This window comes from Suillus fuscotomentosus (assembly GCF_016647785.1).
Source record: "Suillus fuscotomentosus strain FC203 chromosome Unknown F5891scaffold_35, whole genome shotgun sequence".
Lineage (NCBI taxonomy): Eukaryota > Fungi > Basidiomycota > Agaricomycetes > Boletales > Suillaceae > Suillus > Suillus fuscotomentosus.
The window spans coordinates 527,326-554,110 of record NW_024539547.1 but is presented as its reverse complement, the minus strand read 5'-3'; the positions used below and the strand labels follow the sequence as shown (position 1 = coordinate 554,110).

General features: G+C 48.1%; 8 protein-coding genes across 8 annotated transcripts; 5 read left to right on the top strand and 3 right to left on the bottom strand.

Moving 5' to 3' along the window:
• Positions 1-3,684: 3,684 nt before the first annotated feature.
• On the bottom strand, positions 3,685-5,280 carry F5891DRAFT_1190278 (uncharacterized protein; the record flags this gene model as incomplete). The annotated part of the gene is made up of 6 exons (XM_041367269.1): positions 3,685-4,238; positions 4,296-4,338; positions 4,393-4,800; positions 4,853-4,949; positions 5,012-5,046; positions 5,113-5,280. 6 exons carry the CDS (start codon positions 5,278-5,280, stop codon positions 3,685-3,687), a joined length of 1,305 nt encoding a protein of 434 aa, XP_041224661.1.
• Positions 5,281-7,554: 2,274 nt separating this feature from the next.
• F5891DRAFT_1235523 (pectin lyase fold/virulence factor) lies at positions 7,555-9,216 on the top strand (the record flags this gene model as incomplete). The annotated part of the gene is made up of 12 exons (XM_041369634.1): positions 7,555-7,565; positions 7,614-7,812; positions 7,861-7,962; positions 8,015-8,031; positions 8,090-8,198; positions 8,423-8,529; positions 8,585-8,653; positions 8,710-8,851; positions 8,901-8,915; positions 8,970-9,009; positions 9,065-9,087; positions 9,142-9,216. 12 exons carry the CDS (start codon positions 7,555-7,557, stop codon positions 9,214-9,216), a joined length of 909 nt encoding a protein of 302 aa, XP_041224660.1.
• Positions 9,217-11,046: 1,830 nt separating this feature from the next.
• F5891DRAFT_1235522 (uncharacterized protein) lies at positions 11,047-11,770 on the top strand (the record flags this gene model as incomplete). Its single annotated transcript, XM_041369633.1, has 5 exons — positions 11,047-11,144; positions 11,193-11,237; positions 11,291-11,374; positions 11,424-11,493; positions 11,546-11,770. 5 exons carry the CDS (start codon positions 11,047-11,049, stop codon positions 11,768-11,770), a joined length of 522 nt encoding a protein of 173 aa, XP_041224659.1.
• Positions 11,771-12,759: 989 nt separating this feature from the next.
• On the top strand, positions 12,760-14,307 carry F5891DRAFT_436309 (uncharacterized protein). Its single transcript, XM_041371824.1, has one exon. It carries the CDS (start codon positions 13,032-13,034, stop codon positions 14,163-14,165), a length of 1,134 nt encoding a protein of 377 aa, XP_041224658.1. The 5' UTR covers positions 12,760-13,031; the 3' UTR covers positions 14,166-14,307.
• Positions 14,308-14,409: 102 nt separating this feature from the next.
• F5891DRAFT_1041376 (uncharacterized protein) lies at positions 14,410-15,328 on the bottom strand. Its single transcript, XM_041362061.1, has 3 exons — positions 15,036-15,328; positions 14,817-14,980; positions 14,410-14,756 (listed from the first exon to the last, which is right to left on the bottom strand). The coding sequence occupies exons 1-2, from the start codon at positions 15,178-15,180 to the stop codon at positions 14,817-14,819; spliced, it is 309 nt and encodes a 102-aa protein (XP_041224657.1). The 5' UTR covers positions 15,181-15,328; the 3' UTR covers positions 14,410-14,756.
• Positions 15,329-17,483: 2,155 nt separating this feature from the next.
• On the top strand, positions 17,484-19,789 carry F5891DRAFT_1041371 (DUF1479-domain-containing protein). Its single transcript, XM_041362060.1, is given in 10 exon segments — positions 17,484-17,859; positions 17,898-17,899; positions 17,911-18,017; positions 18,078-18,135; positions 18,185-18,551; positions 18,604-18,905; positions 18,962-19,058; positions 19,113-19,166; positions 19,220-19,432; positions 19,653-19,789. The coding sequence occupies 9 exon segments, from the start codon at positions 17,543-17,545 to the stop codon at positions 19,383-19,385; spliced, it is 1,470 nt and encodes a 489-aa protein (XP_041224656.1). The 5' UTR covers positions 17,484-17,542; the 3' UTR covers positions 19,386-19,432; positions 19,653-19,789.
• On the top strand, positions 19,517-23,566 carry F5891DRAFT_1041362 (Neutral/alkaline nonlysosomal ceramidase). Its single transcript, XM_041362059.1, has 19 exons — positions 19,517-19,727; positions 19,787-20,002; positions 20,056-20,074; positions 20,131-20,155; positions 20,205-20,319; positions 20,376-20,827; positions 20,879-20,933; positions 20,980-21,039; positions 21,092-21,119; positions 21,301-21,402; positions 21,687-21,816; positions 21,878-21,938; positions 21,988-22,012; positions 22,061-22,336; positions 22,400-22,557; positions 22,621-22,745; positions 22,806-22,931; positions 22,997-23,116; positions 23,267-23,566. The coding sequence occupies exons 2-19, from the start codon at positions 19,831-19,833 to the stop codon at positions 23,375-23,377; spliced, it is 2,160 nt and encodes a 719-aa protein (XP_041224655.1). The 5' UTR covers positions 19,517-19,727; positions 19,787-19,830; the 3' UTR covers positions 23,378-23,566.
• A 1,006-nt stretch (positions 23,567-24,572) lies between these two features.
• On the bottom strand, positions 24,573-25,753 carry F5891DRAFT_1111359 (uncharacterized protein). Its single transcript, XM_041363723.1, has 2 exons — positions 25,281-25,753; positions 24,573-25,227 (listed from the first exon to the last, which is right to left on the bottom strand). Exons 1-2 carry the CDS (start codon positions 25,372-25,374, stop codon positions 25,070-25,072), a joined length of 252 nt encoding a protein of 83 aa, XP_041224654.1. The 5' UTR covers positions 25,375-25,753; the 3' UTR covers positions 24,573-25,069.
• Positions 25,754-26,785: the final 1,032 nt, after the last annotated feature.

Sequence of the window (26,785 nt, the reverse complement as noted above, 5' to 3'; positions counted from 1 at the left end):
GGCGCTGCAAGGGGTGTAGGGGCGCCCTACAAGCTGATAGGATGCGCGCGATGTGCGCGCCTTGGTGCGATTTCGCGCGAATTTAATTATATTGGCCGAACACGCGAGGAACGGCCATTTCTCTGCAAATGCATTAGCGAGAGACATGTATAGTGAAGAATTAGGCGCAAATGTTGCGCCAATGGGCTGTAAGGGTGGTATATCAAGGCGCAATAGGCGCATAGGTGAAGGAGAATAGTGCACATCAAGGCGCGCAGGAATGAAATTGACATGGTAAGCAAAAGCGCGCAGAATGTGAATAAATGTGGGAAGTGCAAAGTTAAAGATGATGATAGGGGAGTTAGGCGCATATGTATGTGTCAGGCGCGCGCCTAAGTCGCGCCTGGATGGCTGATTGAAATATACTTTGTGTTGAATGATAGAAATGCGGTTTAGAAGGGGAGAAGCGATAGAAATGCGGTAGCATGAAAACTCTGCTAAAATTATGAGTGCGCGAGGCGCGGGAACGCGCGCGCATATTGCACGATGCGCGTGATCATGGTGCGTGAATAAGGGGTGGTGCAAAGATGAAGTTACAGTGATTGGAAGCATCATATAGCTCCTTAAGAGCTTTAAACATGAAAGAGACAGAAAACGCGAAACAAGATGAGGAAAAATATACAATGCCTCTAGGCGCGCGCATTGCGCGTCCTCAGGCGCAATATGGTGCGCCTGAGTCGCGCCAGGGTCGCCTGAGACATGCTCTGCTTGGTGGTTAGATGGTATGATGCATGGATGCTTTACCGGCGCGCGGTAGTCACTAGAAGCAAAAAGCGCGATGTGCGCGTGATCGTGAGTGACATCTGGAATTTCCAGAGACAAACTCTGGTTGATGCGAGGTGTGACTTGAGCTTCTGGTGCGGTAGGAGGCTCCTCTATAGGTGCGCTAAGGTGCAATAGATGTTTAGGGTCATCCCTGACCTCTGATGATGCGAATGGCGAATGCGGTGATGGTGATGGTGCGATTGGCGAGGTTTCTTCCTTAAGCGATGCGATAGGCGGGCGCGTTTCAAGCGACGGCGTAATAACGTCCACAATGGGCGCGTTACTGTGCAATAGATATTTAGAGTCATCCCTGACTTCGCGCGATGCGATAGCGATAGGCGCGCGCGATGCGTTAGCGATAGGCGCGCGTGTTTCAACTGGCGCGTTAGTGTGCAATGGATGTTTAGAGTCATCCCTGACTTCTGGTGATTCGATAGCGGTAGGCGCGTGCGATGCGATAGCGATAGGCGCGCGCGATTCGAGCGATGGCGCGTTAGTGTGCAATGGATGTTTAGAGTCATCCCTGACTACTAATGATGCGATTGATGGTGATGATGATGCGGATTGTGAAGGAGATGGTGCTGATGAGGATGATGGTGAAGAGGCGCCTGCAGTGCGCATCTGGTTGCGCTTCGCGAGCGCGCGCTCGAGTTCATGATCTAGAGTGATACAGTCTGGTATAGTTTTGCATGCTGGCATAGTTGATGGTGGAGGTGTGTGTGAATTGCGCGAAGGCGCGGGAAAGGCGCACGCGCGAGGCGCAAGAATAGGAACTGGTGGCCTTTTGTCAAGTGCAACTTCTGAGGGTGCGCAATAGAAGAGTCCTGCTGTCGCATTAGTACTGGTGGTCGTATCCTGGGTTGCGTGGCTCGCGTGATAGCGATCTTGGCACTTAGCCACTGGTGCGCTAACTGGCGTGTTTGGCGCTATAGTGGGCGCGCTAATTGGTGCGCTTACTGGTGCGCTTGGCGCGGGAAAAGCGCGCCCAGATAATAGGAACTGCGCAGCTGCAAAGACGTCCATAAATGGGTATGGGTCGTATGGGTGCTGGTCAGGGAACTTGATCATAAGGCGCAAGCGGATTTGCGCCTGAGCATCGCTAGGGATTCCTTCCATGAATAAGTGGTCGCGTTCGGCCTTTCCAATACGGTCTTCGTCCATGAGTGGCTGCATAATCTTCCTGAATGCGCGCAGGTAACTGCTTAGTTCTGTGCAAGAGGGCATTGGTTTGTTAGCGTATTCGCGCGCGATGGCGCGCAAGTCCGCGAGCGCGTAGCGTCTTTTACCATCCCATCCAGGATACATTACCTTCACCTCATCTAAAAAGGCGCTGTAATTATCTACTGCCGCTTCTGGCATGCCTCCCCATAGTTCTCGATCATCGCGCGCAAGGTAGCGGATGATACCTTTGATGCGGTCGAGTCCTTGGAGTCCTGCTTCATCAGCAAGCTGCTCATATGCGTCAATAAATTCGGCGAGGTTGTCTGTAGTGCCGTCGAACTTGGGCGCGTTTGCTGTGCCGCGGATGGGCAATCTATAAGGCATTGAGGCGCATGAAAGGTGCGCGCGCAAGGCGCACAGGGGTGGGAAAGCACGCGCGCAAGGCGCGAGAATGCGTGACTAGAAGTTGGTTAGCTTTTGAATATGCAAAGAGATTGACCTTTATGTGTTAAATAGTGTGAAGTGCGAGAAAGGTGCGCGCGCGAGGCGCACAGGCGTGGGAATATTGCGCGCGTGCAAGGCGCGAGAATGCGTGACTAGAAAATGATTAGCTTTTGAAATGCAAAGATATTGACCTGTATGCGCGAAATGCGCGGAACTAGATCTTGCTGACTGCTCCCCTCGCGGTGGGCTCCAGTTGTAGAAACAACAATACTGAGAGGAACAAAGAAATGCTCCTGACTGTATCTAAAAAGTTGTAGGTCGTGCGTTGCCTAGTCTGCGATACTTGAGATGGCAAGTGCATTCGACCCTAAAGGGGAAGCAGGTGCAGCGGAGATCTAGAGGTACGCACTTCAGCGAAGCGCGAGAAAGCGCAGGTGCGCGCAAGGTACGAAGGCGCGGGAACGCGCGCGCGTATTAGCGCGAAGCGCGGGAAAGCGCGCGCGTGTAAGCAGAAATAAGAGAGACTAAACTTATGTGAAGATATAAGCAAGATAAAGGATGTGAGATGTGTTGTGCTAATGAATAGATTTCTACTGCGGCTTTCTAAGTAGTAAGTACTAGGTAAAGTTGGGTGAAAAGTAAGGTAAATAATAGTATGTACTGCTGGCGCTTATATAGCGCGCCTAAGCGCGCTCATGCGGAGCCGAAGTGCTACCGAGTAGGTATGTAAAAATATATATGAGTGAGAAACTATGATAAAAATAAAGGTGGAACTATGCTAATAAAGGAAATGGAAATATACGCACTAGGGAGCTTGGTGGACAGTGGATGGATGCATCTGGATGGCTGGCGCTATAGGGCGCGCAAGCGCGGGAACGCGCGCGCGCGTATACATCGTGAAGCGCGGGAATGGTGCGCGCATGGCGCGCGTTGTGCGGGAAAGCTGCGCGTCATATAGGAATCACTGTGGATGGTACACAGAGTGATGCTGCGAGTTGGTGCTGTATACTCCCTAGTGTATAGCGCCATATCACACTATGAGATGCACGAGTCTCTACAGCGTGTCACGGTGTTGTACAATGGAGTGGTGTGAGCAGTGTAAGCGACGAATACAGGTGTGCACAGAATACAATGGGTCATAAAACAGAGGGTAATATGATTGGGTAAGGTGATCAACATCGCGAGACAGGCAATCTGCAACATTAAGAAGAACGTAACATGGGCAAACAGCATGACAGATATAACCATGGATATCATATACCAGTAGTAGTCACATCAGGTTGTCTCGGCATCATTTCTAGAGAAGGCGACAGGGATCTCCAACCAGGAGGCGTTGCGTTTTCGCCCCGGGAGTAATGTCGAGCCTTCTGGGGCCTTACAGGTGTACTTCTTGCGGGGTAATCTGCCTCTCCCAGTATTGGTACGGCCGCAGCCTACAAACGGACATCGAAAGACCATATACTTCTGAGAGAAATTGGCCTGGATCCGCTCCCACACAACTGGGGTCCCGCATTGCGGACACTGTAGAGGAAGTACATTTCCCCATGGACGAATAGAGACGTGGGCCCACTTGTAACGGGTAATTCGAAGCGGCACCGTGTCTTCAGGTGTTGCGGTCATCAGGAGAACGTCTGTGTGCATACCTAACCCCGACTGCTCCAGTATATTAGGGAAAGCTTCACGCAGCGCAAAACCTTCAACGATGACAGCTTGCGCGAATGATACCAGAAAATGGGAGGCCAAGCAAGGATGAAAGTCCTTGGCAGTAAACGCGACTGCATCTGAAAAAGCATGATCAACGACAGATGAACGCAAGCCCCGAAAACCTTCTGGTTAGGTGATAATGGCACCACAACCAAGAAAGAAGAGGGTGGTGCTCTCCGCACGTTGTATCACTTGCCCCCATGGGCCAAGTAACGAATTCATGAACTGGAACATTTAGCATCTAAGGGCGAGAACGCAAGCAACTAACGGTAGACTTACATCAGGGACGGTGGCTGCAACATAGGAAGATTCGTGAGAGTATCCAAGAAACGGGTCGCCAGTGGTATTGTCAGTGTGATCGGTGATGGCGATACACACAGTTTGGTAGTTGCAGTCGTCCATTACGTCGTTTGCGAGCTTCTCATGCTGTTTGGAATAGGCCATGATCTTGGCATTGGTGCCAAGGTCAAAAATCACTTCAATGAATTGGAGGCCCCCATTCAGAAAGAAAGAGGAAAGATATGAGTTAACCGTGTCGATCGGGCTCGCAGTGGCTTCAAAGCCCACAATTTTGAAGTGAATAACGAGTACGGGCCTCGCGGATATCTGAGAACGTTTAGATAATTGCAACTGCCCAACGATGGGTAGGAATGACGGTAAAACGGGCTTTCCGTTCTTGAGAAATCCCTAAACGGTTGTTATGAAGTAAATGACAAGACATATGTATGAGTAGACTCACATAAAACGGCGTAAAATCACCAGACTTCTTGTCCAAGAGTGTATGGCAGTGTATGCAACAGAACTTGACGTCCGGTTGCTCAATGAGGTGTAGGTGACTGGCCGGAAGTAGCATGCATCTAGTACACATAACGCGTGGACAGCCAGGCTCCTCACATACATAGAGGGTGTCCTTGCCATTGCTGGGAGTGCCATCTTGGCAGATCAAGCAAAACTGTGGATATGAATAAAGGATCGTCAATTGAGTGAAGTGCCACTCACATCATTCTTTGGCGGTCCGGAGTGAATTTCCAGGCGAGATTGAACCATTTCTTGAAGGATCTGTGGCGGAGTTGTCCCTACGAACGCTGGAGTTTGACACTTTGGACCATTCTTTCGAGGGGCGATCCCACCAGTCGCTTTGCAGGCAGTTTGTTTCGTTCTTGCCATTGTGCGAGACCATCAAAGAAGAGTAGCCAAACAACTAAGTGTGCGGCGGCAAATCCCGCTGAAAATTGCAGCTCCATCTGGCCATGTGCGGCCCGATCTGACTTACTGAGTCATTCCTTTCACAGATCACTGTCAGCCAGAGAAGAATGATAATTGTACCAGTGACCAGTGACAAAACCAGACTTATCATCGGTGAGTAATCTTGTTGCATATGAGGGTTCAAATCCATGGCTAGAAAATATCTCATAGATCATGATCATGATGGGGATTGTCACACTCCCAGTCACATTTAAAAACCATCGTCGAGTCCGTCACAGTGTCCCCAGGTTGGCAGACCATCAAGCAGGTATCGGATCGAGGCTGGCACGTCCACCTGAGCATAAGTTCCAGCCTCACGAGTGAAATTTGGAGCTGCGGCGGCAGCAATTTGACAGTGTTGTGGCAACACACACTTGATACCGGACTTGGATGTTTAGGTATGTCGTTGAGTCACACAAATCAACTGAAAACTTATTTGTTCTGCTCTTCGTTCATCAGAAGAAGAACCTTTGGATCCTCTGAGACGCCGCATACCACGTCCGAGTAGTTGCACTGCCTCATGATCCACTGATTTTCACCTCACGAGTCACTGGGCAGGCCCGGGAGATCGGACAGGTGAACCACAACGAGTCAGACCCCTACGATTTCAACCCTTGGCCTGGGCTGTGCGATGATGACCCTCGTCCCAATCTATATGATGACTCTTTCAACCCTGCTCCGCCACCTCCCCTACCACTTGAACAAGCCCGTCCCCCCGCTGCATCTTACCCGGATGGTCCAGACCCAGAACCTCTAGTATCACAGGTGAGCTGGGTACAGGCTCTCTTTGACAGTTTTTCGCCTGAACCACAAGCCAGTCACCAGGAGGCGGGATCGTAGCTACTACATTGGGCGGTAGGTCACCCAGGTGCAATACCCCTGTGATATTGACTCAACCGAAACACGATGCAAGTCATCATGATTGCTCGCTTACATGCTATGTATCGGAGATTTAGAAGGATGCTTATCTTCCTTGTTATCATCTTCCTGATTGTTTCCATCATCTGCAGAGCAATCACAGCAATAGGAATCAAGGATACAGTGCTGGGTAAGCTTTATTTGTTGACTTGAAGAACACAGCTTATCGGACAAACGTCAGAGGAGCTGATACTCTCTGGCGTATATATGTGCTATCTTGGGTCTGAGGGGATTGTCCAGCTTTGGAACTCGACAGTTTGTGCGTGCTACATCTTTTGGAGTGCCTCGCATTATGTCTTTCAGTCTGGATCGCTATAAAACACTTCCGTGACCTGTGACAATTCGGCTCATCAACAGGATCGACCATCGGGGATTATTTCAGAGTGCTGATACAATCTCATGTGCTTTATTTTACGAGGTGAGCTTGTAATGTGAATGTGGTTATCTTTTCCTGCTCAAGTTCCGCACGTGCTAGCTTTGTTCGAAGTCTATGGGAGTTCATAGACTCTTTAGTGCAAATCAAATTTTATTTGATGTGCAGTTGTTTATTCTGGGACCACGCCTCATCCTTAGCGTTCGAGAACAGACATCAGTGGATTAGTGAAAAAATATTTTTACGTTTCTGTGCATCCCTACCATTAACTACGTTCCTTTTGCGATTCAGGAAACTACCAAAAATCAAACTCAAGCTCCACATGCCAATGGGTCAAGCATTTGTGTCCAAAGCCAATGAGTGAGGCCCGCCTGCACAGCATCATGGGTCGAGCGTTAAATATTCGCGAACACGTCAGCGTGCAATATTTATGTGCATGACCTCGCTTCTGAATTTTCAACTCGGATCCGAGTAACGGTCCTTCCTTCTCAGCATATCTCTACTGTCCAGCATTCCTTTTCACTTTCTGTTAATCATGGCAGTGGGCAAACTCTCCTTGACAGCGCGGTACGCTCGTCAGCTCATTCACGTGAGCATTTCTCGCCAACTCTGTACTCTCGCGTGAGTCTCACAATAAGAACTACCTATTCATCTCTCAGGTCTAGGTGGTACGATTGATACGCTGCCCGGCACCAATCATAGAAGGATGACAGCATTTCTCTGAATGTCAAATTCTGTATTATTGGTGCTGGAGTAGCTGTGATATATATTGCCATGATTCTGAAAGAACTTGGTGTACAGTCCGATCTCGTGGAAGCCTTGGACCGTGCTAGGGGACGTTTCTATACCCATAGATTCAGTGAGACTCCTCATGACTACTGTGATGTAGGGGGTCAAAATTTCCGATGATGACAAAGTAAGTAGGGTATTTTGGTTTTGAACACAATTCTAACGTGGACACCAGAGCACTTGCTCTATTCGAAGATTTGGATGTTCCCTTAATTCCCTACTACGTTAGCAACGAGGATGAATATGACCGGCTTGAAGGACAAGAACATTGTACATTACTGTTCTATTATGTTATACTGACAATCTCACCTAGTGGGTTGCAGAATTTGTTGGGAACCATAAGATTCACAAGCAACATGTCATATTGGATCAATGTATGTGTTGGGAATCGCAATGCACCATCTGTTAACCCCTCACCTTAGAACGGTTTTCCATTCGAGTTCCAGGATCAAATCGCCTTTTGGATCGTAGGTGGGCAGAATATCCTTATCAATGGTGGTGGGACAATAGATGGTTCAGGTCAAGTATGCTAATTAACACATAGAATTTATGTCCTGCTAATCTCACAACCTGCAGGTCTGGTATGACACGTTGTGAGCAGGACTGACAGTAGTCTGGGTGTGACGTTTGTTTGGTTGACTCTGCACTCAGCGCCAATAACAGCACTTTCTTGTGTCCGATCCTGCTCACGATTTACCAAGCTACTGATGTTGCCATCAAAAATATTACGATGATCAACAGCCCTGAGTGGTTTAACTTTGTGAGCATTTCAGAGTTTACTCAATCATTGACTTGACCAGCTTACCCTCCCTCCACGGCAGGTTAATGAAGGGCAAAATGTTGTCTAAGACGGCATCAATATTAGTGTCCTCTCCACATCAAAAAACCTTGCGCAGGATACTGATGGCTGGGATATATATCGCAGTGATAGCATTTCCATCATGAATTCGAACATCAACAACGGCAATGATTGTGTTTCAATAGAACCAAGTACTATCTATTCTCGCCTGGGCTTCATGGTTCGCTCATGCAGTCTTTGTCTTAGATTCAACGAATGTCATTGCATCAGACCTATACTGTAACGGTTCCCAGTCCGTAGAAGTTTTCTTTGAGCATGGTATGCACCTGCTCACATCTTGTTGACAGTGGTATTTCCGTGGGATCCCTCGGGCAGTATGCTGGGGTATATGACATTGTCGAAAACTTCACTTCGACGTGTGTTTGAACACGGACTTCGTTCATAGCCAGGAGCACTGATTAAGAACTCTCAGCAATGTCCAAATGTATAACGCTCAAAATGGTGCGCACATTAAAGCCTTTGCTTGTCCGGGGGTCGGTAGTGGCATTGTGAAGAACATTACTTTTAGCTTCTTCATCGAGGGCAATGTCGACAACCCCTTAATCGTTGATCAGGTTGGTGCTCATCTTCTCACGATCTGCAAGAGACTAATTAATCGATCAGAGAGCGCGTGTACATGTGAGTTGGTGCTCCATAATTCTCCATCGTTTATGTTCAATGACCATTAGGCAGCTTGATTATCATACCAGTCAATGGCTAGAGACCATATTGCGTACGAGGTGCTTTGACTCCACCACGATTCCCACTACTGTTCATATCATCTCCAGTGACTTCTTTGACATTCGGTGCTGTATGTTTACGATATCAGTATTGTCAGGTTTATCGACACTGACCGTTCATGAAGACGGCTGCCAACCGTGCTCAAGGATCACAACGAAGTACGCTTCCTTTTCTTGCATCGTTGAGATCCAGTCTCTGATAGTTTGACCCAAGTGATACTGGGATTGTCATCGCCCGCTTCTTTCTTGGCTTTGCCGAAGCTCCCTTTCCCCCACAATTTATTTCTTGTATCTAAACGGTACAAGCGAGACGAGGTCGCCTTGAGACTAGCTCTCGTTTCTTGTAGAAGTTCTCTCAGCTTTGCATTCAGATCCCTGTTTGCATCCGCTATACCCTGCAGCATGCAGGACAAATTTGGTCAAGCTGCATGCAGGCAGGTGACGAACGTTTCCATAACTGAATGATTTGTAGATGGTTATTTTACATTGAAGGCGGTATCACCATCTTGGTCACAGTTTGCGCGATGTTCATACTTCCTGATTTCCCGCACAACACCAGATGGTTCACCCCAGAGGAAAGCGAATTATTATTTCTCGCCTTGCAGAAGATGGCTATGGTAAGGCTGACGAGCTTGGGAAGCAGACGACCATAAAGGACTACGAGATGCCGTGTCTGACTGGAAGATGTGGTGGTTTTCGGTCGCAGCCATGTTTCAGGCAGTAGGGCAGTCCCTCTTCACTTACTTCCCAATGCTGTGCATGACTCTGGTTGCACGCTGGGCATGTGGGGTTGGGAATTTCGATATTTGGTGGAGATGTTTGTTGAGAGGTACGTGGCCCGTTCTCAGCTGGAACAACAGTGCGCTGTGTCTGCATAGTAGTTCGCTGACTAGCTTAGCGAAGTGCTTTGACGGGGCGGTGGGGTCAATGGTACGTAGTCTTGGTAGCGGGGCGAACTTTGCAGTATGTTTTTGGATTCTTCTTGCAACATCTTATTGAAATCTCGCTTGATGGCAGATTTGCTGATGGGGAGCACTGTGGGAGTGCAGTTTCGTGATCCCCATGCCTTGCTGCTACTCGCCTGTTGACAGATGGCAAGTGTCTTGGTGGTGTCGATTCCTCGACGCATGCTCATGGTCCCATGCCTTACTGCCACTCGCTTGTTGGCAGACAGCAGGTGTGTAAATTCAGAGCCCGGTGTCTTATTCAGCTCTGGCGTGTCAGATATTTTTTATGCCCCCATATAACGGGTTGTTACGCATGGCAACAAGGAGCTAGGGTTTGGAATTGCCAAGGTGCGAGACGCAGAATATTCGTGGGTTATTTCAACTAATCAAGGTACCGCTAGCTTTGTGAAGGAGACGCAGAATATTCCAACTAATCCTCTATCATCAAGGTATTGCTAGCTTTGTGAAGAAAACGATCGGTGCAATCACCCGTGCCATGCTATGTGACAGTGAATTTGAGAACCCCACTGAGTCAAGGTTAATTTCAATCGAGTCTTGGACAAACTGATAACGCTTATGATCAATCCTTTCGCACTTTCTTCAACCCCAGCATTTTCAATAACCAACTTCTGCAGCTCAACATGATTCCGACGTTTTTTTTTCCTTTGGTACGGGTCTCGGCACACTCTGCACCCTCTTCCTCCTCATGGTCCTTCTCTCCACCACCCTCCTCTCTACCACCCTTTGAGTCTTTGCCTCCATCTCCATCCACACTGCAGCAGCGCTGATCGTCGACTCAGGAGTCAGCGCGTGTAATCAGATTCGATAATGAACTACTTACCATATCTTGCGGTTCCACATACCTTTGACGTTTGGATGTTTAGTACGAGGTAGAAATCGATAGCGTCGATTTCCTTTTTCAGCGGGTGAGCATAAAGTATACGAATTATGTAAGCTCCATCGGACACATTCGCTCACTGGGACTTTTTAGTCAGACACTACGGTGTACCACTCTGAGTCTACTCTGTCCGCTCATCTCAGACTCTATTTCACTAGCTTTTCAATAGTACCTATAACTTCCTCATGTCACAAGCATCAGCCACCGACGACGCCAAGGATCGACGCACCCACAACGATGAGCAGCTTCTCTCACAAAATGACGTCGTAGGCTTCATCGAGGAGTGAGTGGCAGCTTCCTGAAATCTATAACTTGTCTAACAGCAAGACAGGGAGAAGATCAATGTTGAACCTTTGGCAGAGCTGTTATCAGGAATGTATGTGTTTCTTCCCTGATGGGCGTCTGTGCCACTCCTTACTATAACTGCAGCTCGAGTGCTGGACCTTCACAGCCGTCGGAACCTCCAGTACAGCAAAATACATCCGATGTTCCACCAGTCGACGATTTGACTTTGTGAGTCCTTGTCAATAATGACGCCAAACATATTCCTCATTTGTCTCAGCGAGGTGGCAAAGCTTGGGGCAGAGAAGGATGAGCGATACGCTACCGACATGAACATTGTCTTGATCTTTGTAAGTTCAGGGTGCTTATCTGTATTCCGTTTTGAGACTGATGTTCGACCAGTCTGGTATTTTCTCCGCTGGAAGCACGTCTTTCATTGTCGCGATGAAGCCCAATCTCAGTCCCGACCCTAGCGACACCACGAATGCCCTTTTGAAGCAACTCGTGCAGATCGGACTTGGCAATCTCGCTGAGGCAGGCTCCACTCCCATAGATCCAATATCTACATGGTCTCTGACCGCGCCGACCTTATGGATGTATATCGTACCTGTCTGCAACGTGATATAGTCTAGTGTTCAACTTCGTACATTTCTCTTGCCCTGCATCCGTCACTACTGCTAACTTCCTACTGCCGTACTCTAGTAGTGTTGTCTCCAGTTCTTGAAACCATTTCTATCTACGACTAACGACATTTGTTTTGAACATTCGCTCTTCTTGACATGCTTTCCTCCCTTCATTATCACTTGGTGTGTCTCCCATATACTATCTACGGTATTGTGTTGTGTGGCCGTTACAGATGCGGAGCTCAAAAAAGGTATACTACAGAAAGAGAGTAAACAGTGGAGCGTGGCGCACGCACGGGGTGGGACGCGAATTGCTTCTGCGAGATCATCCTTACGTATTATGTTGGATATATTGAGATATAATGACTGTAATATATTTCTGGGAGGCCAGCTTAAAGCTTAGATGAGTACATGAGCACCAACTATCCTTTACTAGCTGTAATTGTGCCGTATCGTAAATTTTGTATGAACACCTCATAGTAGTCTACATTTTTTTTGCATCCATTGCTATGTACTAACAACTCAATTTCTTTAGCCTTAAATAGCTTGGCGGTTCAAAGCATTTGTTATGAAGAATGGGACTACTCAAGGAGAATGAGACTACTCAACAAGTGGGATGTAATTAAACTGATAGCGCAATATCTCAACCTTGCCGCAAACTCTTATACTTATCTAGACCCGATGACCGGTGCTAATGCCACTTCCCACGATAAAGCCTTCGATAGCTATGTAGCTCAAGACCTTAATAACAGAAAACGAGAATATCCAACAAGGTTAACGTAAAGACCCTTCTATCCCTTCCCGGACACGATGGTGCAAAGTCGTGATTTTGTAATGAACTCTTCAATGTAGTCTACATTTGCAGGCATACATGGTCATGTATCAACAACTCAAATTTTCTGCCATATAGATAGTTATATGTAGCAGGCGCAGAATTATATTCTTCTATAGTTCACACGACTACAATATCAAGGACTCATGAATTCTCTGATGTCGACTCGGGTCGGAAGGTAAATTCTACGGTTCGTGCCACATTCGCATCATTGCTATGATTGGGGATTACAAATAGGAATTTCCGCAGGACAAGAGGATATCGTGTGACCTAGAAGAAACAATCACTGTGTTGTGGACCATCGGTCACAACTTTTTTTATCCTTGTTGTCACAACGTAACTTGAATGTGCATCTCTTGCTGCGGATACAATTGACGCTGAAAGTATTAAAGGCAGGGCCATTCTAATAAGCTACGTATCTATCCTGTCCATCATGGGGCCTGATATCGACTTTCCATTCAGCGACCTTCCTATCGAGATTATCTTGACCATCTGCAAAGACGCAGCCCAGCCGACGTTTTCTCAAAGGGAGAAATATGACATCAAAAATCCTTACTCGACCGCCCTCTCCTTATGTCTCGTCTCTCGACTTGTCAGACGCATCATCCTCCCCGATTTCCTGCACACGATCTTGCTCCGCCGACATCACAGCTTGAAGAAGTTCGCAAATGCCCTGCTTATGCAGAAAGCGTACGCTGAGAAAGAAAGCGATTTTTTCTTTGACTATACCTCCGCTATACAGAGGATGTGGATTAGTAACGCATTTGACTATTTCGTCTATGCAGAACCCCGCCCGCCGAACAACGCCAGGTTTATCCTTTTTATGGCCCATTTTTTTTCCTCAAAAACAGACGAGCTCAGGCGCAACATAAGCGTGTTGCTTCCAGTGATCCTTGCTGCGACAGAACTTGCTGTTGACCGTCGCCATTTAAGGCTTGTCATGAGGAGCGTGCAAGACGCGTGGTCTTCTCGCACAGATCTCAATGTCGGCGGACACTCTTCTTTTCCTGGGAAAACCAAAAATCTAACAATAATACGTGAAGGCGATGACTTGGACACCTGGACAGGCCAGAACCCGGACTTTTTTTCCGATGAGATCAAAGAATCTGTTTTCCTTGCATCAATCCCGCATCTCACTCATCTAATCGATTTGGCTGAGGAATCAAACACTTTTCGCGGCATCAGCCATGGTGTACACTCGCCAGGAAACTCGCTGTTTTTTTGGAGGAAGGACACTACGTGGGCTTATATGAAGAGCCTTGAAACCCTTTCAGTGGTCTACCCGCATCTGCCTCCCCTCCACGATTTGAAGTCAATTTCATATGCTGCATATGCCACAAGGGGAATAGACTTGCATGTGGAGCGACTCACGGTATCTGCTGCCCTTTACAAGCAGGATCCTGACTCCTTCCCGTGGGGGCCACCGTGGTTTCCTGTGACGGATCCTGGAAATAAGAGGATACAATCGGATGGCGTTTCCTTCGAGGTTACGCGTGATAAGACCTACTGTTCACAGTATTTTTGCTCTTGGGAGAAAGCTTGGGCCTGTGGGTTAACCGACGGATGAGGGGTACTGGATGTTAGGCTGATGATGATAAAGGCTTTGAAATGACTATCTTGGATATGTGCCCGCTTGCCATCTGTTTTCTGTCTTACTGTACTTCTATTGTAGACTTCTCAAGCTCAATGGATAGGATGGAGACTGTACGATTGATGAGCCATTAGCTGCAGCGTGATCTCGGTTCCAGATGCTAGAGAGTGAAAGGAAACCAACAACAGCAGGTGCACGACGAACGATGAACGATCGCATGCGATAAACCGTCGACGAACAACGCAAACAATTGAACAAGGTTGCACATATTTCACGCTGGATCCACGAACCATGCACGAGACTCGCTCTACAGTGAGATTTTTTCAAAGGTTGCATTCACGATGTACGCCAAGAATGCGACTCGAGTAGGACAGCCTAGCTTAGTTTCTTCGCAAGTCAGTGGGTACGCTTCCAGGATATTTCAACAACCAATTGTGAGGGGGTTGCTCGCCAAGCACGAGTGAGGCGTATGAACTGACATAATGATTCAACGTTGGCTACAGAATTTCAATGCATTCCATATTCACATTGACACTCAAGCCTTCTTCACGCCCTCTTGCGCACAACCTGTTAAGCGAGCAACGTTAACGCTCGGAATCGAAAAGCAGTAAGGAAAGACAAGCTCACTCAGGTTCCACACTGGAAATCTTCCTTACTAGCATCCAACGTACAGCAACCCGAGCAGGCACACGGCGTGGCTTGCATAATTTTTTTTTTCGGTCCGCAGAAAAAACCGTAATCGTTCCCGTTGTTATAACCCTTCAAGCCTTTCCTTGAGCATTGCATTGAATCTGTGGATAACCGTAAGTACGCGGTCTGCGGATAGTAGGCCGCAAAAGTACTTACTACTGGGGGTGCATTTACGACCTACGGGTGATATTTCTGAATCAGATGCGATAACTGTGCCGACCATCGCCGCGGCAGATATGGCAATAGTAGTGAGTGAGGTGAATCTCATAGTCGAATGTTGATGGTGTTCTCTGGGCCACATAGGTTGGCTTTTATACACGACTAGTGTCAGGTACGGCCAAACGCCTTCATGTGCTTACATTGCCAGATGCTAGCGTAGGGGGCAGGACTACGTGGAGTCATTTCCGCCAGTTGTTATTAGATCTAAATTAGATCTTCGTGGGTCTCGGATACTAGTTCTGCCACACTCCCTTTGTGTGAGTGTCGCCGCGGAACAGTTTCACCAGACCGGCTGGCAAAACTCTTGAGTTCTGCCAATTACGATACCAGCAGATGATTGGGAATAAAACGGTTTAACAGATAGCAACTCATGCCCTGTAATATAATTTTCTTACAACCATGGGGTAGGTAGGGCTGGGTGAACTTCAATCATTCATCGCCTGTGAAAATCGAATACAAACCGATCCACGATTGTGGAATCCCACAGGTTGCTAGAAGACGAAGACGCGCTGGCTGTTGCAGCCACCGTTGTCCTAGTTGGCATTCAAGTTGAGCTCGCTAGACAGACAGTATCGAAAGTCACCAGCCACGACGGCTACACCTTTGCCATCCACAGCTAAGAGTCTTAAGCTGAACCCACGGAAAGATACCCCGGGCGGGGTACTAGCCTACTAGGTCCTATTTGCCACTCCGAAAGATTGGGTATTCATTCGACGATGGGGTTTGAATGGCTCCCCTCAATCGGTCTGGATACACATCAATTAATGTGTGAATCAGCTCCATGATGACCATCGTGATGAGTCTCGTTGCATCCGACTAGTGCCCTCGAGGCTCACATCCGACTTGGCTGCCTAGACTATGTCTCTCACATATTTCGTTGCGGCACAAGCCTGACCCTTCAGCAAATTTTGACCATTAAAAACCAATGAAGATCATACCAGTTGTCTGCGAGGAAAGGCTCGAGCTCTGGCATCAGTAAACCGGTGAGTTCTTGCTGGGGATTATGCTGATTATGGTGCTTTTACATGGTCATATATTGCTTTATATCACTTTATATTACAATGTGACGAAAACCTTTCCTATATATTACGATATATAACGATATATGACGATATCTTCTTCTCACAGGTTCTCTGATGCGGGCTCCCGGCTGACCATCACTTGGACTCCGAGTCAGGCTGCAGAGAAAATAATTTCACATTACGTCTAACTTATATAAGCACGGAACGTTCGGTCCCGCGGAACCAATTCGCGTCTACCTCACATGCGCGTTCCACTTGAGCCCTCCGCTGAGCACCACCGATCGTTCGAGCGCTCCAAATCTGTGTACTAGGGGTCGGTGTTGCCGACGTGGACCCAATTGCTCAGCGAATTGTGTTTATTTATTTTTTGTTGCGACCAAATCTCGTTTTTTGTGTTGCCAGTCAATGGTCACTTTCACTTCAATTTTCATGGCGACCAGTAATAACAGTTCTGAATCATATAGTGGTGCGTTTCTGTTGTATTTTCTTTTGATTTTGGGGTTAGTGGAGATGGCGGGCACCGGCGTCATAAACGAAGTATAACACACTAAGTGAGCAACATCAACACTCGGGCTCAAAAGGCAGCAGGAAAAGGCAAGGTGGCTCACTCATTTTCCACACCGGATGGTCCGCCGTGCCGGCCCATTATAAACCATTTTACAGCAATCTCCGCAATTACACCCCTGGTATGTTATAATTGAAGAATTCATTCCACCCAAAGGCTTTTATGCGTGATCGGTGTCAGGACAAGCCAAGCGCTTTCATGTGCTTGCATCTCCGGATACTATTTGAGGTCAATCCCGCTGGGTTTGTCACCTGCATAACAGCAAGTGAGCGAAATTTTGTATTCATGATAGCGGTCATTCGAACTGTTCTCAACTCGTTCCAGGTGCTCAAAATTGTCTCTGGTCAGTGACACAAAGGAGCGTCCTCCGTCCTGCGGCATGCACCATCTTCAGGGATGTCGGTTTCCATGTTCAATTGAATTCAAACCGTGTCATCCCCGATGCATCTCCGCGAGCCTTGCGCCCTGGAGTTCTGCCTGGTTCTGCCACCTTCCTTATGTGAGTTTTGCCAGTCGGGAAAACTCTCGAGTTCTGCCAACAACGCATTTCTCAAGGATGAGCGACCCTAGACGTACCTAATATCATCGCTTGGATAACAGGTCACATCTGCAAACTCAAGCTTCAAGACCCACTGTAACGTTGCTACCAGGATATTATATTATTTGCACGAGGATTTGTTCGAACGTATATATAGCCCCTGAGTACTAGTAATCACCTCGGAGAACCTTCGGGTCCCGGCGTAATTACTCGAAAATCGGAGCTTGAACGCTCTTAGAATCTACAAGTATGCATTTTAAGCTTAACAATCAGCTGCTGCACGGTGCCAGTCTTTGCATCTAGCATCCTTGTTGTCAACATGATAGTTTCCACCATCGTCCATGCACGGCATGCCCTCACCACTCGGTTACTTTCTCAGGCGTGTTCCCGCACAATGATGACAACAGCTGCACAGGCGAAACGCGCAGCTAAACAGGAAGGCACGATTGCGGACGTGTTCACGTCACTAGACCCTGGTACCGAAGTCGCTGCACTTCCTGCTCGGTTCATTCAGCTGAAGAAGGATGTGCTAACTGATATGGGCGCGACACATGCGAGCATCATGCAGGCCTGGAAACAGGTTCTAGCTGCTTTGGAAGCACGAACGAAGGAGATTGTTAGTTTGGGGGGAGAAGTATACGCACCTCTTCGAGTGCTTCTTTACATGACCGACAGGAAAATAGGTGATCCCTCGTGTGTCGTTTACCGATATTGAACGCGGCTTGTCCGACACTCAGAAGGATCGTATCAAGAAATCTGGTGTTGTTGTAGTAACGGGTGCAGTTCCAAAGGAGGTTTGTTCATTGTATTACTGTGATATCAGTCAGGTTTTTTGACTAGCATGATATGTATAGGAAGCGCTACGATGGAAAGCGTCAGTGAAGGAATATATCACTGCAAATCCCGTCAAAGGTCCGTACATGCCCTCACTCTTTTCCCGTGACCTGATATCGTGTCGCAGGCTTCCCAGCGAACGACATTCAGGTATACGAGCTCTATAACACCAAACCTCAAATCGCAGCACGCACTCATCCAGCCATTCTTCGCACTCAACAAGAGCTCCTCCGGTTTTGGCATGACCCATCAAACAAACACGTCGACTTCAGTACTCCTATCAGTTACTTCGACCGCTTGCGCATTCGCACTCCTGGCGACAGATCATTCACAGTTGGCCCTCATATCGATGGGGGAAGTGTCGAGCGCTGGGAGGATCCCACGTTTCGTAGGGTCTTCCGCAGAATTTTAGCTGGGGGAGCGGGTTGGAGGTCACACGACCCATTTGATGTGTCCTGGCGCGTGGATGCAAAGCAAGATCTGTACAATGCACCGTATGCGTTTCATCTTTTCCTTTATACAAGTATACGCTCACCAAATTCGAAGGGGTCAATGTTCTGTCTTCCGTTGTTGGCAAGGCTGGACCTCACTCTCTACAACTGGTGTCGGCGAGGGTACACTTCGTGTACTTCCAATGCTCTCCCTAGCGACGGCGTACATCATGCTTCGTCCTTTCTTCCGTCCTGACCCTGCTGGTGGCGAGTGGGTGCTAGACTTGGAAAGCAGTTCATTTCCAGGAAGTATACCAGGCAAGGGGCAGGAGCTCAATGAAGAAACGCATCCGCATTTGAGACTCGGCGAGACCATGACGAGCATTCCCGAGATTCAACCTGGTGATCAGGTTTATTGTATGTGGTTTCTTATATTCTCCGATTTGCTTTCTTGACCGTATTCGCCTGGACAGTGCACTGCGATACCGTACATTCCGTTGAGAAACTGCATGGTGGTCGAAGTGATTCGTCGGTTTTCTATATTCCTGCAGTCCCACTTTCTGTGAAAAAGTGATTTTCCCGTGACTGGTAGTCTAAGCTCAACTTGAAATTTGCCTTGCTCAGCGCATCATACATTCGTGACCAACGAGCCAATTTTGTGCACGGTCTTCCTGCTCCGTATGCATTTTATCTCGAGTGATTCTCTAATGCTGACTACTCAATGCTGGCAGGGATTTCCCTGGAGGCTCCGGCGAATCTACTTTCGCGGGACGAGCTACGGCGCAGGATATCACCACTAGCCAAGGGCGTCGGGCGTTGGGTTTCGAGCCATTCGTATCAGGAGGGGTAGAGAACGATGAGCTTGTTGATGCAGCGAATCGTGTGTTGTTCGGTTGAGGGTTAACGAGTTTCACGTATCTCGCTGCAATAAGAACGTTCTTGGTTACTGAGTACATAATAGTTAGTCCTTGAAAGGCTGAGCAGTCCAAATACATCAACGGAACATTCAAGTTGAGAAGAGACTTACGTGAAGATGTGGCAGAGCCATCTGAACACGTTTCTGAGGCGACTAATAGTCTAGGGTTCTGACACCAGATAGGGGTCAATACGTCAATGAACGAGGCTCGCACGGTCACTCCCACACGTTTCTCCCCAACATCATCCTCTCCGTTCCCAATCATCCCTCTAAATCCTTTTCATCTATAAAACATCCCAAGTCCCGTTCCAGTATCCAGTACAGTATGTCAATCGCCTTCGTCGTATCAACTAAGCAAATGTTCACCACCCCGTTCGGCTAGGTGTAAAATTCAGTCATAAACATCTCGCATGAGTCAAAGCAAAGATGTATCTCCCACCATTCTCTACAGCACTCGCAGACTCGGTCTTTCCATTCAACTGGATTTACGACGCCACGCGTTTATTCGTCGTGTATCTAGCTGCGTTCTTTACCGCTAGTCCTCAGTCTATCGAGGTCCAGGGTAGTAATAGCAGTGGGGATTATCTGATTGGGCTTGGTGAGCACAGTCCTACTAGAGAGCCAGTGCGATACTGAGGATATACCCTGCAGGCATCGGAGATGTTACTGGGTGTGTTTGTCGCCTTCTTGCTGTTCTTCGAGTACCTCTCATGATGCCTCCAATAGCCCAGTCGTCGAGACAAACATGATGGTACGTCACTTCATTCCTAACCACATTTACCGTCTAAGTAGCGCGTCAGGGTTATGCATACTTACCACAAACTGACACTGGTCTCCACATGCGCCAACGCAGCCGCGCATTCATCGTTGCCGACGCCTCAAACCCGTCTGAACGTGTTCTTTTCATTAACTCTGGTATGTCATTTATATCCAATTCATATCATCCAATTCAACATCACCATGACAAATAGATATTTGTATGGGGGACACCGGAATCCGACGAACCATCCTCTCCTCTCTTCAATCATCCTACGGGGACCTCTACACACCCGCCAACACTGCCCTCGTCGGAACTCATGCCCACAGTGGCGTCGGTGGTTATCTCGAGAACCTCCTCCCACAAGTCACTTCACTCGGATACGTGAACGCAACCGCAGCCGCCATAGTCTCCGGCACCCTCAAAGCCATCACAGACGCGCACAACTCACTTGTACCGGGTAATCTGAAGCTCGGAAACACGACGTTGCTTAATGCGAATCGGAATCGGAGTCCAAGTGCGTATTTGGCCAATCCGGAGTGGGAAAGAGCGATATATGAAGGAAATCAAGACACGACCGTTACGGTTTTGGGCTTTGAGAATGCCGATGGAGATGCGACGGGGTTGCTGAGCTTTTTTCCGGTGCATGGGACGAGTTTGTATGAGGTGCGTGAATGTCTAGGTGCTGAATTTTAGAGATCTCAAGGCGGTATGTAGAACAATACCCTGGTGAGCGGTGACAACAAAGGCATGGCAGCGTGGATGTACGAATGTGAGTCTCCCTCAAACCACATTTGGCAAACCTAATACTCCAGTAGCATACATCGAGCCTTCCTCAATGCCTGGCAATAACTCCTTTGTTGCAGGGTTTGTACAATGTGAGTCACCATCCCCTCTTCCTTCCTTCATGTTGAAACAAGGCACTTGAAGCCAATGTGGGCGACACCACCCCGAATACGTGAGCCTTTTGTTGTGGTGATAATGTTTGATGTATTGACTTCATTTGCATCATGTTTCCCACCTCAACAATATATATACAACGTTCTCCTTCATCAACACCGATAACCTACGTCCCGGTCTTCATCATGCATATCCTCTACAAAACACATAATCTCTTCGCCCGTATTCGCCCCTAATAGCCTGGGCGCCTACTGCGAGTCACCCGGAAAACCATGGGATGGCCAACCCTGCGAGTTCGAGCATTCGACATGTGGTAATCGAACCGAAGACTGTCACGGACGGTGAGTTTGTCTTCTATCCTTTCTCTTCACTTGCTTGTTCGTTATTTTCCTTCCTCACGTTTGATGTCAATAAACATATCACCTGTCGCGGTCGAACCAGCGAGCACTTTGTACCTTATTTCGTTACAGTAAGAGACAACGTACTCTCTGCTCTTCCGTCATTACTCCGATCTCTTGCTGTTATCGTTGCAATGCACTGCGCTGCTCATTCACTTTCCATTACATCATTTCTTTTGTCGTTACCAGACCTACACTGATAACTTATTTCCTCTCCGCATATTAAGGGGTCCCGGCTTCAACATATCGGATTTCGAGTCCAATAGGATAATCGGGCAGGCACAGTTTGAAGCAACACGAACTGTGATGGAAGGCAGCAATATGACTGCTGTGAGCGGAAGTGTGAAGAGCGCGCACGTGTATCTTGATATGTAAGTGCATCTCTCGTTGAATTGGCGGTGGGATGATACGGTTGAAGGACGAATTATTCGTTACATTGCCAAATGGGACACTTGCGAGAACATGCCCCGCTGCTCTTGGTGAGTGTTTTTTCTTCCTATCAATCCCTCCTGAACTCACTCTCATTAGGCTACTCTTTCGCGGGCGGAACCACGTAAGCCCATGTCGCTTCACCACTTCCCATCACATAATGCGTCCTCAGTGATGGCCCCGGCGCCTTCGACTTCATCCAAGGAGACAACTCCTCCCAATCTCAAAACCCCTTCTGGGAAGTTGTCAAAAGATTCATCACCCCAGCCCCATCAGAAGAACAGATCACGTGTCACTACCCCAAGCCCATATTACTGAATTCGGGATACAATCATCAGCCGTATGACTGGTCGCCCGGGACGGTGGATGTGCAGATGCTGAGGGTGGGGCAATTCGTGATTCTTGTGATGCCAGGGGAGTTGACCACTATGGCGGGGAGGAGGATGAGGTAGGTACACTCTGGACCTGGGTTCTTGAATTTTGGTCATTGATAGATGTGTTCTTTGTGTAGGAACGCACTGAGGGCGAAGCTGATTGCGGAGGGTGTCTTGGACGATAGGGCGTATGTGGTGATCGCGGGTCCTGCAAACACTTATGGACACTATATCACGACGCGCGAGGAGTATGGCGTGCAGAGATACGAAGGTGCTAGTACGATATTTGGACCTGGTGAGTCTGTTTTTCGAGCTTCTGGCAGGGCATGGTATTCTGACGGGTTGGTTGTGTTGCCAGCTACGCTCGACGCGTATATCCACAAGTACAGCGAGCTCGTTCCGTATCTCGGGGATAGTGCCACTGGGATGCCGTCGTCGATTGCAGCTCCTCCGGAGCAGACGAGTAAGGCGATCTCGTTGCAGGTGAGTCTACGATCGCACACAGCATGACGTATTGTTTAATGAGTAACCCGTGACTCACAGACCTCGGTGGTCGTTGACAATCCTCCCATCTTCAAGCACTTTGGAGACGTCCTCATTGATGTCGAGAGCAGCCCGTATCACGCGGGAGACACTGTAGCTGCGCGATTCGTCGGGGCTAACCCAAGGGTAAGCTATCGAAAATGAATTGCTTCCTTCTATTTTTGTTCTAACCCGACTATCAATACCACCAGAATAATCTAAGACTAGAAGGGACATTCCTCACGGTGGACAGGCAGACGAACACTGGGTGGGTGGTAGTGAGGACAGACTCACATCCTTCGACGACGTACCAGTGGAATCGGACGACCAAGGTACGTTTTTCGAACACAAGATATGCATATTGATCGACTGACGTCATTTTAGGTACTTGGCACGAGTACGGTCGATATACGATGGTGAGCATTCTCCAAACTAGTGGGCGCTACTGCAGATCTGTTGATCACTTGCACAGGACCATTGAGGATGGAACGCCGGCGGGGACGTACCGAATAACATACTACGGCGATTCAAAGTCGCTTTTGGGCAGTATATCGGCGTTCACGGGTGAATCCTCGAGTTTCGTTGTGGGATGAATTTCCATATCGGATTGAGGTGATGACTTTGTTTTGTTTTTGTTCTGGGACACTTTTTGTTTTACTGCTACTACTATGTCGCCATATTGGATTATAATAGCGTTATCAGCATATCTCGGGGTACCTCGTGTATCAAGGTCACCAAACGGTTTTAATGCACTAAAGCCCAAGACGGACGATCATAATCTATCTCACTAAATCTAACATCGTGCACGAAGAATTATCACCAGGAACAAACAAAATGAAATGCTGTGAATAAACCCTGCCAAGCAGCACACTTGTGACGAAGGACAAAAAACAATAACTGTGACAAGTACAGAGGGGGAAAGCGTGATGATTGTATACTAATAATACAGACGGTTGATGAAACCGATGGAATGCAGCCACAAGCTAGGTACGAACCAAAGCATGACTGACACGACACCGATGCCCGAGATGAAAAGCAGCACAAAAAAAAACCCGATCTCATCACAAGAGGAGAGGGCCTGTGGGCGCATTCACGATAGGACCCACTCAGAGAGTGGGTGCAAGCGCGATCACAGCACAAGCCGCCGTGCATCCACCCAGCGCCAAATTACACGCAGCCAACGCAGGGGGCACCGCAGGGAGTGCGACTCGGAATGTGAACCTTGCGCCGACGTAGCAAGCAACAACTACGCCATTGCATCCTGTACAAGCAGTCGAGTCGGCGGTGCGCAATGATTTAATTGGAACTAAGTTATTCGTCTGGCAAATACCGTAGGCGAGTGGACCCGCGACTACAGCCCGAGGGACTGCAGCGGCAGTGAAGAGTAGGGCAAGTGACTTGAAGTTCCTTTTCGCCCAGAGTGGTCAATAGCAGTGACTGAATGAGATGGTTAGTAACAGGAGAGCTTACTGAGTGTGTCTACCCAAGTATCACATGGGTGGGTGACATGAGAACGTAGCTCCATTCGAAAATATAATTATGTCGCCTCCCATGAGGCGTGAAACTAAGCAAGGTGACCCCGCTTCGCGTTAGCGGGGAAGCGAGATGATACACATGGTGATGTGACTCACGAAATGTAGGTCCATCATATCGTAACCGATAGTATGCACTAGTATTAGCAGTAGTGCACAGCGTTGCTTCATTTCTGACTTTGAATGATATTGCTAATCCACACCATGTCGATGTGACGGCACTCCGTCGAGCAGCCCAGTTTCCCACCAGAATCCATTTCGAAGGTCAAACAATCGTAAATTGTTCAGCGCGTGGTTCGATGAGCCACAGGTGACTAGTGACCTGTTGGAACTGCCGCTTGATGTGAGAATTAATGCCATTGGAAACGAGGAAGGCCGTCGATTATGAGCATGTCTAGATCCAAAGCCATTGCCAAACAACCGCATGAGCATCTGTAATTATCTGCCAAGGTTTGAACACGAATCAAAAAGGTAGCAGTAACCATGAGAAGAAGAAGAAAAGTCTAGCCACAGTGAGTCCGTAGCTAGCGCGAGATAGAAACGACGGGACATAAACTCTCGAATGCGTACAACCGACTGTGAGAAAAGGAAAGTCGACTTAAAACGAGAACAAGATACATAATAGTCCATGGTTATATATCTGGTGCTGTACACCGCTAAACCTGCGTCGCATTGGCATGCTACAACAAGGAAGCTGTTGTCATCACGCAAGAGGGGGCCTATGGGTTCTCGCCGTCAGATTCACGATTGCACTCACTCAAGAGTGGGTGCAAGCGCAATCGCGGCACAAGCTGCCATACACCCCCCAAGGCCCACATTGCATGCCATCAACGCAGGGGGTACTGCAGGGAGTGCGACTCCAAATGTAAACCCGGCACCGGCGTAGCAAGCGACAGCCAAGCCATTGCATCCTGTTGAAGAAGTTGAGTCAGCGGTGCACGTTAACGATGTGATTGGACATTACCTGTCTGACAAATGCCATAGGCAAGTGGACCTGCGACTACGACCTGAGGGACTGCAGCGGCAGTGAGGAGTAAGGCAAGAGATTTGAAGTTCATTGTAAGCGCAGAGAGTGGTCAATAGTAGTTGCTTGACTGAATGAGATGCGGATTAGCAACAGAAGAGCTGGTGGACTTGGCGAGTGTGTTTACTCGACTGTTATATGGGTGGATGACAAGAGATTGTAGCTCCGTTCAAAAATATAACTATGTCGCGTCCCGTGTAATTAACACGCGGCTAGTAAGCAAAGTGAACCTGTTTTGCGTTTGTGAGGGTCACCAAGCAATTGCAAGGTGATACACATGGTGGTGCGACTCACAAATAAGGTTCACTACTAGTATTTCATTTCTAACTTTCAATGGCACTGCCATGCTGCTGTATGTCGATTGTAATGTGTAAGGGCGCTCCGTGCAAGCAGTCGTCGAGCTGCTATCGGTGGTGATAAGGTAAGCAACCAATTGATTTATTTCTGACTTTAAAAAAACGTGAGCCGCGATGATAATGATGTCGGCGCTCCGCGCCCGCGAAGTCCAGAACTCCACAGGAAGGACCTAATTAAAGTCTTCCTTCAACCTTCCCGTATCTCGGAGTTCTTACTCACGACCCCATCATGGAACGGATCAAGTGATCGATAAGATAATTCCAATACCCACTACATGCTCGACATACTACGAGAACCCCTGCGTACGTCGTCTACAGTGCGATGCTCAGAAGTTTACTCACCACAGCCCGAAATTATCTCAAAGGCTGTGACTGCGCCATTGTCGAGTCTACCTCCTGCCTACTATGTTCTCAACTGGAAGGTCGCCTGTGTCTAGTTGCGTCGATCAATTTCTTTGTCTTTCTTGTCCAGTTTGAGAACATTATCAGACTGAACTCATGGTTGGGAGAACCTGGCCAGACACATCCATCTACCGCTGAGTTGCTTCCGTGTTCTTCTTCATGTCGCCATGCCCCCTGACTCCGATATGATTTTTGCGCGGTGTCCGCGACCCTGATAGTCCACCTGTCCCTTATCGTATTAATCCTCTATCTCAGGATAATTTTATCGATGACGTGAATCTTGCTGTACAATCTCCTGTGCCCTGCTCCCATCAAGTTCTAGAACACGACTATTGTGGGCTGTGTTGCACGTTTTGATATGTTGCGTCGTGCACTGGGGCCATTGTTGTGTATCGCACAATCATCGAAGTTCGCTTTGAGTGTTATACAGTGAACTCGTAGCTAGCGCGAAACAGGAGCAGCAAGACATAGGCTCTCGACTACTGTGAGAAGGGGAAAGATAAACAACTCGGAGAACGAGATACATAAGGTTGTATTTTCAGTGTTGTACACCCTTAAACATGCGTCGTGCTGTCATGCTACAACAAGGATGGCGTTCCATGACGCCCAAGGTAAAGTTCTATGTCAGGTTCTAACATAAGGATGGGCCCGAGTTTGAAACTGGATGCCCTGCATCTGGCGTAGAAA